This window comes from Kogia breviceps, chromosome X (assembly GCF_026419965.1).
Source record: "Kogia breviceps isolate mKogBre1 chromosome X, mKogBre1 haplotype 1, whole genome shotgun sequence".
NCBI classification, from domain to species: domain Eukaryota; kingdom Metazoa; phylum Chordata; class Mammalia; order Artiodactyla; family Physeteridae; genus Kogia; species Kogia breviceps.
Window position 1 is genome coordinate 2,061,797 of NC_081330.1, and position 16,794 is coordinate 2,078,590.

General features: G+C 44.5%; 2 protein-coding genes across 7 annotated transcripts in view; one reads left to right on the forward strand and one right to left on the reverse strand.

Moving 5' to 3' along the window:
* The window catches only part of NSDHL (NAD(P) dependent steroid dehydrogenase-like), a 30,461-nt gene extending 18,059 nt beyond the window's left edge, over positions 1-12,402 (reverse strand). The window contains exons 1-3 of one of the 5 annotated variants that reach the window (XM_067024181.1): positions 12,197-12,319; positions 11,321-11,341; positions 3,405-3,519 (exon numbers count right to left, since the gene is read on the reverse strand). In XM_067024181.1, coding sequence (XP_066880282.1) covers positions 3,405-3,519; positions 11,321-11,341; positions 12,197-12,246 — 186 coding nt within the window. In that variant the 5' untranslated portion in view covers positions 12,247-12,319. Of the gene's footprint in view, positions 1-3,404; positions 3,520-4,347; positions 4,443-11,320; positions 11,342-12,196 lie in introns of all 5 variants that reach the window. The other 4 variants (XM_067024179.1, XM_067024180.1, XM_059049638.2 and 1 more) reach the window with 4 other exon arrangements.
* A 54-nt stretch (positions 12,403-12,456) lies between these two features.
* Positions 12,457-16,564, forward strand: CETN2 (centrin 2). Of its 2 annotated transcripts, none has more exons than XM_059049644.2 (5): positions 12,457-12,598; positions 13,466-13,624; positions 13,860-13,988; positions 15,376-15,513; positions 15,928-16,564. In XM_059049644.2, exons 1-5 carry the CDS (start codon positions 12,500-12,502, stop codon positions 16,015-16,017), a joined length of 615 nt encoding a protein of 204 aa, XP_058905627.1. In that variant the 5' UTR covers positions 12,457-12,499; the 3' UTR covers positions 16,018-16,564. The 2 variants fall into 2 exon arrangements, with proteins under 2 accessions (XP_058905627.1, XP_066880284.1); XM_067024183.1 differs by having other exon boundaries at positions 12,575-12,735.
* The last annotated feature ends 230 nt before the right edge of the window (positions 16,565-16,794 follow it).

Sequence of the window (16,794 nt, forward strand, 5' to 3'; positions counted from 1 at the left end):
ATTGGGGATAAAGGAAGGACAGTGCACCACACGCAGGCACTTAAATATTCTGCCTCCGGGGAGTCGACGCCAAACCGTAGCTGGTGTGCGCTGATAAAGCTGTGGCTATAAGGGTCCCCGATGAAGGACCTGTTACATCCCTCCTCCCTGGGGTCTTTGTAAAACCATATCTGGGCTTCCTTAAGATGACAAACCCCCATCCTTCCCTGAGCTCATGTGCAGTAAATCAAAGTTGGGGATGGTAAGTAGAGATCTTAAAGAAATTCTGCTCCTGATTAAAAAAACCAACCTGCTATGTATGCCTTAAATGCCTATATAATTGAGACATGCAGGAGACTGCAGGGGTGCCAGAGCCTCTTCTATGGATCTGCCCCTCTCAATCTGTCGTCCCATCTGGAATGGCACTGTTACTGGAGTCCACCAGGCCATCTGTAGATGGCTCTGTAGCTTTAGCATCATTTGTAATCTCCTGACAGAGTCAGCCTCACTATGCCACCCCCCCCCCCACCAAGTCATCTTTTAAGCCCATTCTTGTCTATGCTTCAATTACTGCCATATACATGCAATCAAAGCATGCTGCATTATTTGCACCTTTACTAACATTTCTAACACAACCCCAGGGCATAGGCAAATGGAATTACACAAATCCCGCTTGGTCCGCCTTTCGGCAATCCCTTCTCCTCCCGCTCCCCCCAAGTCAGCTGCACAGGCAAATGCAGTTTTTTTAGAATAACTCTGAGCCTCCTTGCTTCCCAAGCTAGGGCATCCCAAAGGATTTCAGTCTCTTGTTTATATTATCTGCAATCTCTAGTTACAGTTGTTTCAAAAGGCTGATGGTCTAATTGAAAAAAAATCAAATAACCTTGCTATTACGTCCAGCGCAATTTCGTTTCATGATTTTAAATGTGAGCAATCCGTACTCCTCTCTTTGACGGTGACATGGATTTTTTTTTTAATTATATTGAAATGTTGCGCCAATATTGCCTGGGAAGTGTGGGTCAGCAGCTGTGCCACGGAGAGTTTTGTAATGATGAGAACAGAGCTGGCATTTACCCCAGAGAAGTCAGATGTGGGATGGAACTATGGTATTCGGTTACAGGAGATCATGTGAAATAACCACTTAGCTTTTTATGGCCATGAAAGATGGTGTGGCGCAAGTGGGCCCAGCAGACAAGAAGGCGTACGCACTAACCAGCAAGAATGAAACTCCAGACTGGAAACAGGTAGCGAGACTCAAGAATGGGTTACTGCCGGAAGTTGTAAAATCCACATCTTGGAGACACTTTTAGGAATAGGAAAGAAAGCCATCTAGACATACTACTTCATTGTGATATGATCTTGAGATAAGAGAATGCTCCAGGTCACTGGGTTTATTCCAGCCTTTTCTGTCTTCCCTTGTCTTTAGCCATGGGCCATTTTCTCAGAGAAGTCTTACACAGAACGTATATATAAGTTAGGGTAAAAGTGTTCTGTTCATTGTCGTATTTGTGTAACTTTTACTTCCTATAGAGTCAATCAATGAGAACGAACAACCATCCGAATCCAGATTGTTTTTGGTTGCTAGTATCAGTGAAATCCCGATTCACACAAATAATGAACTACAGATGGCAAGGAGCTCTGGTGGTCTGTCTGAGCACCAGAATCTCAGAGAAGGCCTTACTCTGAGCTGTACACTAAAACCAGGGTGATCTGGTGGCCTCTGGCAACCTACTGGGAATCCTTAATTTACTAACGTTTGATACAAACACATTTTTTACCTTGGTGTGATTTCATTTCTGAAGCGTTCGTTCAGCAAAAGTGAATCCAACCCACCCCTTGCAGATCTTCTTTGTGGAAAAATCTCCAAGAGGCCTGACAATTCTTTCAAGTCCCTCTGACACTTGCGACGCTAGACTTTAGGAGGCCTTGGAAAGGCTTCTGCCATTCTACCCAGAAGCCCAGTCTCCCCTGCTGGAGGCCATGTGAAGGCAGTTACTGCCATGTGTGCGAGGCTGCCTGGAACATACACCCCAGGGTCCCCATGACAGCGGCTGTGACAGCAAGCCCAGGGGAGACCCACCAAAGAACCCCCGCCCCCCACGGGGCTGAGCCCAACCTGTAGAATCATAAACAAAATTTATAAGCAACTCATGCAGCTCAGTAACAAAAACACCAAACAACCCAATCCAAAAATGGGCAGAAGAACTAAATAGACATTTCTCCAAGGAAGATATACAGATTGCCAACAAACACATGAAAGAATGCTCAACATCACTAATCATTAGAGAAATGCAAATCAAAACTACAATGAGATATCACCTCACACCGGTCAGAATGGCCATCATCAAAAACTCTAGAAACAATAAATGCTGGAGAGGGTGTGGAGAAAAGGGGACCCTCTTGCACTGCTGGTGGGAATGTAAATTGATACAGCCACTATGGAGAACAGTATGGAGGTTCCTTAAAAATCTAAAAATAGAACTACCATATGACCCTGCAATCCCACTGCTGGGCATATACCCTGAGAAAACCATAATTCAAAAAGAGTCATGTACCAAAATGTTCATTGCAGCTCTATTTACAATAGCCAGGACATGGAAGCAACCTAAGTGTCCATCGACAGATGAATGGATAAAGAAGATGTGGCACATATATACAATGGACTATGACTCAGCCATAAAAAGAAATGAAACTGAGTTATTTATAATGAGGTGGATGGACCTGGAGTCTGTCATACAGAGTGAAGTAAGTCAGAAGGAGAAAAACAAATACCGTATGCTAACACATATATATGGACTCTAAGGGGAAAAAAATGTCATGAAGAGATTAGTGGTAGGACGGGAATAAAACACAGACCTACTAGAGCATGGACTTGAGGACATGGGGAGGGGGAAGGGTAAGCTGGGACGAAGTGAGAGAGTGGCATGGACATATATACACTACCAAATGTAAAACAGATAGCTAGTGGGAAGCAGCCGCATGGCACAGGGAGACCAGCTCGGTGCTTTGTGACCACCTAGAGGGGTGGGATAGGGAGAGTGGGAGAGAGGGTGATGCAAGAGGGAAGAGATATGGGAACATATGTATAACTGATTCACATTGTTGTAAAGGAAAAACTAACACACTATTGTAAAACAATTATACTCCAATAAAGATGTTAAAAAAATAAAACAAACAAGGAAACAAAAAGAAGTGGTGTTGTTTTAAACCACTACATTCTGACAGAGTTTGTTACACAGCAATAAGTAACTGGTGCCTTAAATAAAGATATATATCTTCTACAAAGAAACAATACTCAACATTGATTGATTTAATAAAGGAACCAAATATGATTTTTAACCCAAAGCTATGTATCAATGTCTTCTTGGTATGTATGTGCTTGACTTTCCCCTTACCCGGTTTTGGTTAACCCTTTTCGTACTCACTTTTGGAATGTCCTCTGTCAAATGTGTCCATGTGTCCTGGTCTCGCACTGGCTCACCAGCTGCTTGTTCCATTTCAGCTGCAAATTTGGCCCTGTCCGCAGTCAGCTTTTCTCTCCTTAAAGACATATTTAGAGACAGACATGTTATATAAACTGAAACATCTTTTAGCCGTTAGTGTTTTGTGTGGATGCCCCCCGCCCCACACATGCATGGCGTTTTCACAAAGAGCTCAACCATAGCCTCAGCTGCTGGATGAAGCACTCAGCGAACATTCCTGTGATGCAGGCTGCCCTCAGAGAAGGGCCTCACTGGGCCCGTAACTCACTGCATATCTGGCTACAGGCAGAACAGGAAGTGAGTTCAATAATCTCATTCATCAGTTACAATGAAAAGAATGTGTCTGCTCAAGCCATGTCTCTTTGCTGCAGCTCAATAAAACAGCCTCAGTGCTCATCTCCATGGTGCCAGGGCATGGGATGCTGGGAGGAGGAAGAGTAAGAGGAGACAGAGCTCTCCTTCTTGGAGGAATTAAAGCCACCCTGACCACATATAGAACTCAGAGTGTCTGGGGCCATCAGAAACCCTCGGGAAGCGGTCAGAGTATGGTGGGGACCCAGCAGTTCATAACCAGGAGACAACAGCAAGGCATGTCAGGTGATCAAGTCCCGCAACAAGACCAGACCACTGAATAGCAAACAGAGAGAAGCCGTTCAATTTGGGGTTACAGTGCATTCGGTCTTGCAGCTGCTTTCTTGGCAGTGGTCTATTTACCTAAGTCACAGATCCCCTAACACCTGGGGGTGGCAAAATCCATGACAAAGAAAGTCTAACTGCTTGCAAAAGGGCAGATGCAGAGAACGCTCTTCAGTGAGGAGGTGGCAGGCAGGCAACCCAATTACACACACACACACACACACACACACACACACACACACACACACACACTGTCATGTGTCCCTGTAGGAGCTGATTTTGTGGCCTGGAAATGGATGCTAGGATCCTCACTGTCTGATGGAGCCATTCTGGGGAAACATATTTCTGCAACCATAATGGAAGTTATTAGGAAATACATTTCAAAACTTCATTTTTCACAGAACTTTTTAGAAAGCACATTAATGAATAAGCAAAGTTCACCTGTAGTTCTATGCCTATCCCGTCTGTCTTTTTTTTTTTTAGGGGATAATTTATTGTTTACATAAAATAATGAGAAAATATATATAAAATATATGTAAAATAATGAAAAAATTATAAGATTAAAATTTCATTATTATTAACTTCACTATATTTTACATACAAGATATTTTATACAAATGTCATGGAAACTATGGAAAACAAACTATCGTAGTTACACAAAAGATAAAGTAAAATAATGGGCACATACCATGCCAAAAAAAGGATACAAAGGAACAATAACAACAACATTAATAAATGGAAAACCATGAAAGGGTAATTGTAAGTCCTTATCAACAATTAAGTTAAACTTTAACAGACTAAATTCTCCAATTAAAAGGCAGAAAGTGGGTGAATTAATTTCACAAAAGGGACCTACAATATGCTGTCTAGAGACCACTTTATCTTTAAGGACATATATATGTTAAAGTGAGAGGATATAAAAACATTTCATACAAATGGCAACCAAAACTATACTTATATCAGCTAATACATATTTTCAATCAGGATTAGTCATAAGAGAAAAAGAATGTTCCTGTACAGTGATAAATGGATCAAATTATCAAGAAACGATTCTAAATATAAATGTATATGCACTCAACACTGGATATGTAATATTTAAAGCAGATATTAACAAAACCGTATGGAGAACAAGCAAAAAAGCAATAGTCGAACACTTCAATACCCACTTGTGAACACTGGATAGATCCTTCAGAATGAAAATTACTGAGAGAACAATGATCTGCATAACGCTTCAGGAAAGTAAACAGAACATTCCATCCAAGGACATCAGAAAACACATTCTTCCCAAGGACACAGAAAATATTCCCCAGGATACGTCATTCCTTGGCCACAGAGCCACCCTTAACACATTTAAGATTAACATCATATCTCATAACTCTCCAACCACTATGATATGGAACTAGAAATCAATAGGAGAAAAAGCTGAAAATTTTACAAATACATGGAAATTAACACACTCCTTAATAACCAAAGGGTCAATGTAGAAATTGAAATAAAATTTCCACAGTATCCTGAGAAAAATAAAAATTCAAACTACCACAATTTAGGAACTACATTAAACGTAGTTATGTGCCTACATTTTATTTATTAAAAAAATTTTTTTCCTATTTATTTAATTAATTGATTTATTTATTTTGGCTTTGTTAGGTCTTCATTGCAGTGCGCGGGCTTCTCATTGCGGTGGCTTCTCTTGTTGCAGAGCATGGCCTCTAGGCACATGCAGGCTTCAGTAGTTGCAGCACGTGGGCTTAGTAGTTGTGGCTTGCGGGCTCTAGAGCGCAGGCTCAGTGGTTGTGGCGCACGGGCTTAGTTGCTCCGCGGCGTGTGGGATCTTCCCGGACCAGGGCACGAACCCATGTCCCCTGCAGTGGCAGGCGGATTCCTAACCACTGCGCCACCAGGGAAGCCCCATGTGCCTACATTTTAAAAAATGAAAGTTTTCAAAAAAATAACTGAACTTTGTCTATCAAGGAAGCAGGAAAAACGAAGAAGTAAGCACAAAATTAGGAGAAGAAAGGACAGAGCAAAGATTAGAGAATAAACAGTGGATAGAAAGACTAAAAAAAAAACAACAGAGAAAAACATCAACTAAAAGTTTGGTTTTTAAAAAATAAAGCAACTTGACAAACTTTTAGCTATGCTAACCAAGGAAAAAAGAAAGAAGTCCAAAAATCTGATCAATAAGAGACATCAAAGAAATATAAAGGACCATAAGAGCTTATTATTAACAATTATATAGCAACAAATTTGATAAATTAGAATAAATGAATAAATTCCCAGAACTACCAAGACTGAATCACAAATAGAAGCCAGACCAGACAAATAATAAATGAGGACACTGAAACAATAAACACACACCTCCTGAGACCGGATGGTTTCACTGGCCAATCCTACCAAACATTAAAAAAATAACGCCAATCATTATCAAACCCTTCCCAGAAAACTGAGGAAGAAGGAACGCTCACAAGCTCTTTTTGAGGACAGCATCCCACAGACACCAAAGCCGGATAGAGAACACTAGAAGAAAATAAATCTATAGGCAGATATGCCTGATGAATATAAATGCAAAATATCTCAGCAAAAGTCTTACTCAACTCAACAGCAAAATAAGAAGACCATACACCATGATTAAATGAAACTTATCCCTGGCATGAAAGAATGGCACAATATCACTGTATTTTATATATATATATGTATATAACATATATAAATCAATATAAATTATATATATATATATAAATTGATAAGGGTGATCCGCAATGATAATAGAAAGAAGAATAAATAAATGACCCTTTCAACTGATGCAGAAAAAGAAATCAACAAAATTCAAAACACTTATGACAAAACACTGCCACCCTTGGATCCCGTCTGTCTTGTACACCATAATCCTCTTGTGTCGGCAGATGGCCCTGTCATCTGTTCTCCCTAAACAGATGTGGCTGGCGAACTTTTTATTCGTTTGGTTCAATGTGCATCAGCCAGGGAACAAGGATCTGGGCACCTGCACCAAAGGCCTAGCAAACAGCGTGCCTAGAGGTCCGGTCTGTCTTGCTTACCACTATATCTTGGCCCTCACACATCCACTGGACTCATGAATACACGGTGTGTGTACGCACCTATGCTTTCTGCTTTCAACCGCGTACACACAGACACCCGTCTAAGACGCGGGAGCTTCACTGGGGGCAAATGGGTTTGTTGTTTTTCTGGTGGTGTTACACTCACCAATACCCACTGCTGGTTTCTTACTCAATCTCTCCTGACACCCAGGGAAGCACGAGGAAATGAGAGGGCAGACAGCATTTGGAGTGCTGTGGTCACAAGCCCAGGGACACCTGGAGTCCCCAGAAGCTGGCAGAGGCAGAAAGGATCCTCCCCTATAGGGCTTTTGCAGAGGGAGCCTGGCCCTGAAACCTGGATTTCAGACTTCTAACCTACAAAACTGCGAAAAAATAAATCTCTGTTGTTTGAAGCCACCCACTTTGTGGTACTTTGTTACAGCAGTCCTGAAATCCAGTTAGCACAGCCACCAATTCCACAGCTCTCCTGTACTACTACAAAAGCAAGAAGCCTTAAAGCCTGTTCCCTTCCTTGATCTCTAGGGGAACACCTGGGAGGTGAAAGAAGAAACCCTTCCTGCTCCTCTGGATGCATAACGTAACTGTCAAATAATGCACATACAATTCTCAGCAAACCAGCCTCTTGTAAAAACAAAAACAAAATCAAATCTAATTTGTCTCAAATCATATACAAATTATTTTAAAGTTTGTAAATACTGTAAGCCAGATAAGAATTTTGGTGATACTTTAGCTGTCTCTAGAGGCTGGGTACCCAGGTCTAGCCTAGGGAATGAATCAGATCCCAATGGCAGCCCCCTCCCCTGCAACCTAAATTCCCCATGTGATATATGTTCACGTCCAAATGAACACCAAGAATAGTTGTGACTTAACAGACATTTCTCCAAAAAAGATATACTTTACAGATGACCAATGAGCACATGCAAATATGCTCAACCTCACTAATCATCAGGGAAATGCAAATCAAAACCACAGTGAGCAATCAACTCACACCTGTTAGGATGGCTATTATCAAAAAAACCCAGAAAACAGAAAATAACAAGTGTTGACAAGGATGTAAAGAAACTGGAACCCTTGTTCACTGTTGGCAGGAATGTCAAATGGTGCAGCTGCTGTGGGAAACAGTATGGTGGTTCCTAAAAAAATTAAACATAGAATGACCATAGGATCAAGCAATTCCACATCTGGGCACATACTCCAAAAAACTGAAAGCAGGGATTTGAACAGATATTTGTACACCCGTGTTCATGGCAGCACTATGAACAGCGGCCAAAAGGTGGAAGCAAGCCAAGGGTCCACTGATGGATAAGTAGAGAAAACGGAATATTATTCAGCCTTGAAAAGGAAGGAAATTCTGGCAACTATGGAACAGGAGAAAATATCTGCCAAACTCATATCTAATAAGGAGTTAATCTCCAGACTGTATTAGGAACTTCAAATCAATAGTTAAAAAAAAGAAAAAAACCCCACCCAAACTAATAACCTGATTAGAAAATGAGCTTAGGACTTGAATAGACATCTCTCCAGAGAAGACATACAGAAGGCCAACAGGTACATGAAAAAATGCTCAATGTCATTTATCATCAGGGAAATGTAAAACAAAACGTCAATGAGATACCACTTCACCCCTGTCAGGATGGCTGTTATCAAAAAGTCAAAAGAGAAGTGCTGGCAAGCATGTGGAGAAACTGGAACCTTTGTACACTGTTGGTGGGAATGCAAAAACGATACAGGTACTGTGGAAAACAGTACGGAGGTTCCTTAAAAAATTCAAATAGAACCACCAAACCACCATATGATCCAGCAATTCCAATTCTGGGTACATATTCAAAAGAGTTGAAGCCAGAATCTTGACGAGATACGGGTACTCCTAAGCTCATTGCAGCACTATTCACAGTAGCCAACATGCAAACAACCTAAGTGTTCATTGATGGATGAACAGACAAAGAAAATGTGGTATATACATACAACGGAATACTATTAAGCCTTAAAAAAGGAGATTCCACTATATGAGACATGGATGAACTTTGAGAACATTTTATGCTCAGTGAAATAAGTCAGTCACAGAAGGACAAATACTGCATGATTCCACTTATATGAGGTATCTAAAGCAGTCAAATTCACAGAATCAAAGAGTGGAATGGTGGTTGCCAGGGACTGGGGGAGGGGGAAAGGGGGAGAGTTACTGATCAATGGGCAGAAAGTTTCAGTTAAGCAAGATGAGTAAGCTCTAGAGGTGTGTTGTACCTATTGTACATTCAAACATTTATTAATATGGTGGATCTCATCTTAGGTGTTCTTACAACAATAAAATAAAAATGAAAAGAAGGGACATTCGGACACATGCTACAACATGGATGAACTTATGCTAAGTGAAATAAGAACCTTGGAGACATTATACTAAGTGAAAGAAGCCAGACACAAAAGGACAAATACTATATGATTCTACTTACACGAGGTCCCTAGAGTAGTCAAGTTCATAGACACAGAAAGCAGAAGGGCGGGCACCAGGGGCTGGGAGAAGTGGGAGAATCAGGGAGTGATGCTTAGTACGTACAGAGTTTCAGTTCTACGAGATGAAAAGAGTTCTGGAGACGGATGGTGGTGATGGTTGCACGGCAATGTGAACGTACTTAACGCCACTGAACTGTACACTCAAAATGGTTAAAATGGTAAATTTTCAGTTCTGTCTATTGTACCATACATACACTCACACGAACAGCTGTAAGTGAGAAAATAAGACCCCAAAGAGCAACGTTCTAAGGGCTGGCATTGTTAAGGTTCACACATCAGAAGCCTCAAGTCTTTTTCCTTTAACATGATAGGTCTCTGAATTAAAACCAGTACGTATGCCCTTGTTGCTCTGTACACACTGGGACAAGGTCTTAGGCTAAAGAGAATCTAGGAAGAGAACCATCTTTTATCAGGGAAACCCAAGCGCCTGGCTCCACTCCTGGGCAAGGGGGAGGAAGGTCACTGATAGGATGAGATACAGAGAGAGGGCAGTGAGCCCATCACCGCCTTCCTGCTGGGGACAGTCCCCAGCTAGTGAGTCCTGGAGACAAAAGGACGGGATAGTCTGTCCATTTCGAACCAGATACAGACAGGTGCTCCTTCCTTCGCAAACGCGGGAGACCAGGCTCTTTGTGAAGGGGAAATCCAGAGCCTCTCAGAGGGGTGTGTTGGGGCAGTCGGGGCCTGGCCTGCTGCTGTCCACAGACTCAGTGCAGGAAGCTAAACTGTGGCCACCGCGAGCTCGATACCCTAGTCTGTGGAAGAACGACGCCTGTCTGCACAAGAAAAACGCCAACAGCATCCAACGCTTCCCACCACCTCCCCCAAAGTCTCAATCAGCTCAGTCTTGTCCTTTCGTGGATCTGAGGTGTCTCTGTGCTTCTGTCAGTCGTTCATCTCTCTGCTGGTCTATTTACTTTTAGGACACAGAAAGGCCCTGATTTTGAATTTGCGGTGGCCACTGACAAAGCCGACAGCCTGCCTGAGAGCTTTCGCTTATGCTGTTCCCTCCACCTGGAATATCCTCCCTGTCCTCTCCACAGTGAGCTGCTCTGCTCAGCTGTCACCTCTGTGAACCGCCCCCCCACCCCGGCAAGGTTAGCAGCTTCCTCAGAACAGGTTTCTGTTCTCATTCTAACATAGCACAGAGCTTTAGGCTTTCTCCCCGCCACATATGGTCCTGGCCCGCCAGGCTGTGAGCCCCCGGAGGGCCAGCAAGGACCCTGGAATGGAGAGTATGGGTTGAACTGTGCTGCTGCGGCTGACCTAAGAGGCCTCATCTGTAGAGCAGCGATCCTTCCCACCGACTTCAGAGTTGCTGTAGGGCTGAAACAAGCCCCAGGGGTAAGAGGGGAGCTGTAACTTGTCAAAAAGTTGTAAAAAAGCACCCTGGTGTCAGCTCACTCACTCATACATTCCCTCATTCACAAGGCCATTGCCAAACAGAACCTTGCACAGCACAGACATTCAGGGATGTCCAGCATCTGGGGTGGGAGTCAGGCTTAGCAACACTGCAGAAGCGTCTTTGACTTCCAATGAGGGTAAACCCAGGTGGGGAGGCGATCCCTAAGCCAAGTTATAAGGCCCTGGAGGCGTGATTCAAACAGAGGGCGTGGTTGTCTGGCTTGTACTCACAGGGAGGCTGCTGCTGCAGGCCTGAAGTGGGAGAAGAGCAGCAGAAGTGGGAAAGAGAAAAGAGACGGCATTTGAGGGGGAAAATGGATAGAACTTGGAGGCTGGTTAATGGGAAGGGGGCACGAAAAGAGTCAAATATGACTGCAAGATTCTGGACCTCCTTTATGCTCAAAGAGGAAGAGGGTAAAGGGCAGAAGGTCGGTGAACACTCTCATTTAACGAATGTCAATAAACCTCAGGCTTTCTTCAGCCTGAGAAACGTATGCTCTGTCCCCTGCCCAGAGGGGAAGCAGGTAAGGGCTGAAAGCCAAGAAGTTCCCTTACACTGAGCTGGCTGAAGGCAGACCCTGGACCTCCAGCTCCACTGCCGCAGCTCCGTCTCATCTCACACCCTGGCACGCGTCCCCCTGTAATTCTCCAAGCAGGTGTCACACTTCCAAAGCTCCTGTGACTTTGCTCAGGAGGTGTCTCCGCCTGCAATGCTCCTCGCTATCCCTTCGAAGTCGGCTCCGAGGCCTCCAGCTCCCTTTCCTGGGCTGCTTTTGAGAACTAAAGTGATCCTGTCTTGGAACCTACTTGAGAGGCAGGGGGTGCTCTTGAAGGGACACGCTCAAAGAAAGAGCCTCAGCTGCATTTGGCCGCTAACTCCCAGACGTCCGAACCTCTGCGACAAGGCTTGGCACGTCCCTTCCCTTCTCTGGGTCTCAGTTGCCCAGTGAGTACAGTGTCTGCTCCAACACGAAAGGTCACGGTCTTCTCTGGCCTCTCTGACCCTAACTCAATCTCAGGCCAGACCAGAGAGTCCCCGACCCGAATCGCCCCACCCAACCCTTCCAAGTCCTGTCGCCGACACAAGGGCGAGGTCGCAACCCTTACCCGTCCGTAGGCGGCCCCCTGGCTGTCCCCAGCGCGTCCGCAGCCTGCATCCCCAGAACTCCAGCGGCCTGCTGCCACCCTCTTCTCCCCGCCCGCGTGAGCCGAGGATCTGCCGAGGCTCTTCCACCAAGGGAATTGGCTCCGTTCGGTGCAGGCTCAGCCAATCGGCGCTCGCGGCGTGCTCCTGCCCAATGAGCCCAGGCTGCGAGCGCACAGCCCCCCGCCCTGCGCCGCGAGTTCTTCGGGTTAGCCCCACCCACTCCAGCCCTGTGCCAATGGGGAGCAGCAGCGAGCGGTCCGCCAATGGGGAGCGACGCCGCGCGCGCGGGGCAGTGGGAACGGAGCCGAGTCACTGTGTACGTCGGTTGCCGTAACAACGGGAAGTGGAGTCCATCCGCGATGGTGAGTGCGTGCCGCCGTCTGCAGCCCCGCGTCCGGAGGCTGAGCCCTTCCCAGGCCTTGGCAAGGCCCCGCCGCCTCTCCTGCGCGGTTCTCGGCCGTGGCGCACTCCTTCTTCCTCTGAGAGCTTTCCGGGAAGGGTAGGGTAGAGATGCCGGCTGCCCTGCTGGGCCTGTGCTTCGTCGCTGTCTCCCCTTCAGCCACAGCCGCCCCCTACCCGCCCCTCGGGTTCCCCTGGCCTTCTCCAGCCCCTTCGGTGACCGTCCCTGGGCAAAAAAGACTCGGGTTCCCCCCAGGCCCCAACCCCTCTCTGACTCTGGCCTTCTGGCCGCCTCTACCAGTTTCCACCCAGAGCTGGGGGGCAGTTTATTATGTTTGATTGTTAATGCATTTAAAATTAAATATAGGGACTTAGGGAAACGCTTTGAGCTTCTTGGAGAAGGCTCAGATGTACCAAGGGGATTGAATTTTATTATTCGATATTGACAGAACATACATCTTACCTTAGTAATATTTGGCCTCAATCTAGAGGTAATCAGAAAATCGGAGAACTTAGAGTGAAGCGGAGTAGCGTTCTAAGGACATTTTTATAATTAGGATAGGATCCCCAGATTCAGGGAGAGCTGGTTATCTGTACAGTTCTCCCCAGTCAGCTCCTTGGCTAGCTCTCTTTTGGGATGATTTTTCAATAAGAGACGTCCAAAAGAACAAGGGATCTCCTTGCTTCTACAAACAATAGTTTGTTAAGCCAAGTTTTGGAATTCGTTGGTATAAACTATCTTAAAATACGTGTGGTTGTAACTATCTTATGTAAAATGTGGACTCTATTACTTAATATTGTGCTTCTCTGTGTTTGTAAAACATATAAAGGCCTCTAACTTTAAGAAGGCAAACATGGCATCAGCTGCCCAGCGAAAAAGGATGAGTCCTAAACCGGAGCTTACTGAAGAGCAGAAACAGGAAATTCGAGAAGCTTTCGATCTCTTTGATGCTGACGGAACTGGGACAATTGATGTTAAGGAACTTAAGGCAAGCCCTATACATTCCTGCTCTGCTGCCTTGACTTTGCTCTGCCTGTCTTCTGTGCTGTGTTTTCCCGTCTTTACTTACCTCGAGAATTATTAACTAAAATTGAGTGCACACGTCGGTTTGCTTAATGTTATGGGGTTTCGTAGGTAGATGCCGGCTTAGCAGCCCCAGCACTGTCATCGTTCCGCTCCTGGCTTTAGATGTGGCTGTTGAGATGATCCTCTGTTTGTTGTAGGTGGCAATGAGGGCACTGGGCTTTGAACCCAAGAAAGAAGAGATCAAGAAAATGATAAGTGAAATTGATAAGGAAGGGACAGGAAAAATGAACTTCAGCGACTTTTTGACTGTGATGACTCAGAAAATGGTAAGTTAGCTAAGATGATCAGCATATTTTCCACCAATAATGGTGGGCAAATTTGAATCTCGATATGGAAATGTCTTCACTGAGGAAAAGTTAACACAAACTGGAGAGTTCAGATAAAGGAGAGTATTTGTGACTGAGAATTAGCATGTTTAGGCTCTGCTTGGCTTTCTTCAAGGCCATAAAGTCCCAGGAAAAGTCATTTTACCCTCTGAAAGGAAGTAAAAGTATTCCTGCTATCGTGTTTTTTGCTATTACCTTCCTCCAACCGGTATGTCAGTGTGATAACCCCGAGCAGTAAAGCTTTGAAAAACACCAACAATATCACAGTGTCTCGCGTTTGGACAAGACAAAGTCCATGTATTTAAAGTTTGAAATTCTTTTCTCTCCTATTTGTCGTTATTCTGGGCAGCCTCAGCCTGAGGCTGTGTTTTTACTGCGCTGAGGATTTGGTCTTTCACCACTTCCAAGGTTGAATTCACCCATTTGCTAGTCTCTTGGGTGTCACCCTTTTAAAGGGTCCAAATGGTCCAGAGAGACTCTAAGATGACACCTCAGCAGTCTACCTCAGTCCCCCGAGTGTCCCACCCAGGAATGATGTTCACATTGGTCCATTTCTCTTTTGTCGACCTCCTGGCTCCTCCTTAATGTGGCTCAGCTATGTTCTACTGGCCTGTGGAAAAGTAACTCCATCATTGTTTCAGGTGTGCTTCCCAGGGCACAGGCCTGTTCCTACTCTAATAATCCTGTTGCTTTGAAAGTATCTAATCAGACTTATATTTTTCTTCAGGGACTAGTGTAAGAGTTCAGGAAGTTGAACATTCTGTAACAACCTGGTAAAGCTGTCCCACATTCAAGGTTGACTCCCAGATTTGCCCGTATTAGAGGCTCTCTCTATCTTTAGCTACCTTTCAGGAATATTTGGACTTGGAGCTCTTGGAGGTTTGACTCTTTTCCTCTGTTAGAGTCCTTGGGACCCCAGGAACGCTTTGTGACCTCACAACAAGTGAAGTAGCCTTCCGTTTCCTCCCTTCCCCTCCCACCCTCACCAGCTTAAGCAGTCTATTCCCCCTAAATTTAACTCCACCATCTGCTGGAATATCTGAAAAACAAATCTACCTTCTCTTTGGGTTATACAGAAAATGTTTTAAATACCATCCTTTATATTTCCCTTTTAGCCTCTGGGTTTGTAACAATTTTATCGTTTGTCCCCTTTTTCTACCCTGGCTGATGTGTGATCTTCTGTGATCTAGCACCTGTGGTCACGAAGGCTGTTACCAGGATGTCTGTGCAGGGCAGGGGGGATGGGCGGTGGTGGGGCTGCAGGAGCCGAGTAAGAATGAGTCACGAGTGTCTCCGTATTCATGTGTTTTATGTTCTCCTTGTTAAGTCTGAGAAAGATACCAAAGAAGAAATCCTGAAAGCTTTCAAGCTCTTCGATGATGATGAAACTGGGAAGATATCGTTCAAAAATCTAAAACGTGTGGCCAAGGAGTTGGGTGAGAACCTCACCGATGAGGAGCTGCAGGTTTGTGATGCATCAGCCTGGAGCCCTGTGTGACTTTTCTGAGTTACATTTTCTCTGCTTACATATGAAGGAAAACGAGTGTTCTCCCGTCGCTCTGTTGACCACGTAATTTCTCTGTGGACGCGGCTCCCAGAAAAATACACACGTGAACAATTTTACTTTTACTATTTTAAGTTTTAGGAATCTCCCTAGTCAACATGATCGTTGAGCTCCCTTCTAGGTGACACACACATGTGGCAAAGTATGGCTTGGTTTCCAAATGACTTTTCAGGAACCAGCCAGTATCGAAAGCAGCACATTTGCATCAGGTGGACCACAATTGTCTATTCGTGGAGCGTTTTAAAAGCCTATTACTTAGTCACATTTTCGTTTCACTGATGAGTTCATCTAACCGGAATCTTTTCTGTGCTGCAGGAAATGATTGATGAGGCCGACAGAGATGGAGATGGAGAAGTCAATGAGCAAGAGTTCCTGCGCATCATGAAGAAGACCAGCCTTTATTAAGATCAGTGCCATCTTTTATAATGCGAGCACATGGAACTCGATTTCGTGCCTGCTGTTGTGTGAAGCCTGGCTTTTGAGAACGTAAATTATTTTCCCCCCACTGACCTCTCTGTATGACTTCAGTAATAACTCTGAATCTATTTTCAACTTTTGAAAGCGTTCTTTGAAATTGAGGTTCTTTGTCAGGTGACCTACTGACTGCTTTAATTCCCCAGGGCAGAACGAGAGCACGTTAGAGTGGAGAATAGGGTCTTTGAGCTTTTGCACACCTGCCATTCTGCCTTGTATCGCTTAACCCTTGTCCCGCATTCCCACATTTATGCCACCGCAGAACAACTTCTTCACCAGCACATGTTGTACTTGTGTCACCACAAGCAGGGGGGGCATCTCTTCAATGGTTCTAATTTTAATTGGCACCTCAGTGCAGCTTTCTCTTTTATAAAACCCAGTGAACTCTCTTACTTGCATTTGGATGTGTGTGTGTGTATGTGTGTGTGTGTGTGCACGCTATTTGTTTTGTGTTCAAATAAAACCTTTCTTATTTTGAGCTCTTGTTCTCTAAGGATGACTTCTTTAGCCTTGACTATGAGTTCAGCTTCTAAACCATTTCATTGAACGTAGCCTGGTAGATCCCAAACTCCCTGCCGGCCCGTGAACAGGAAACAAAATGATCCTTTACTATGGATGTGAATTGTTTTTTGCCCTGGGAACCCATCAGTTTCTAAAATTAGTTGACTTTTGCATAAGCCTAAGTGATGCCCTAAAAAATAGTTTTGG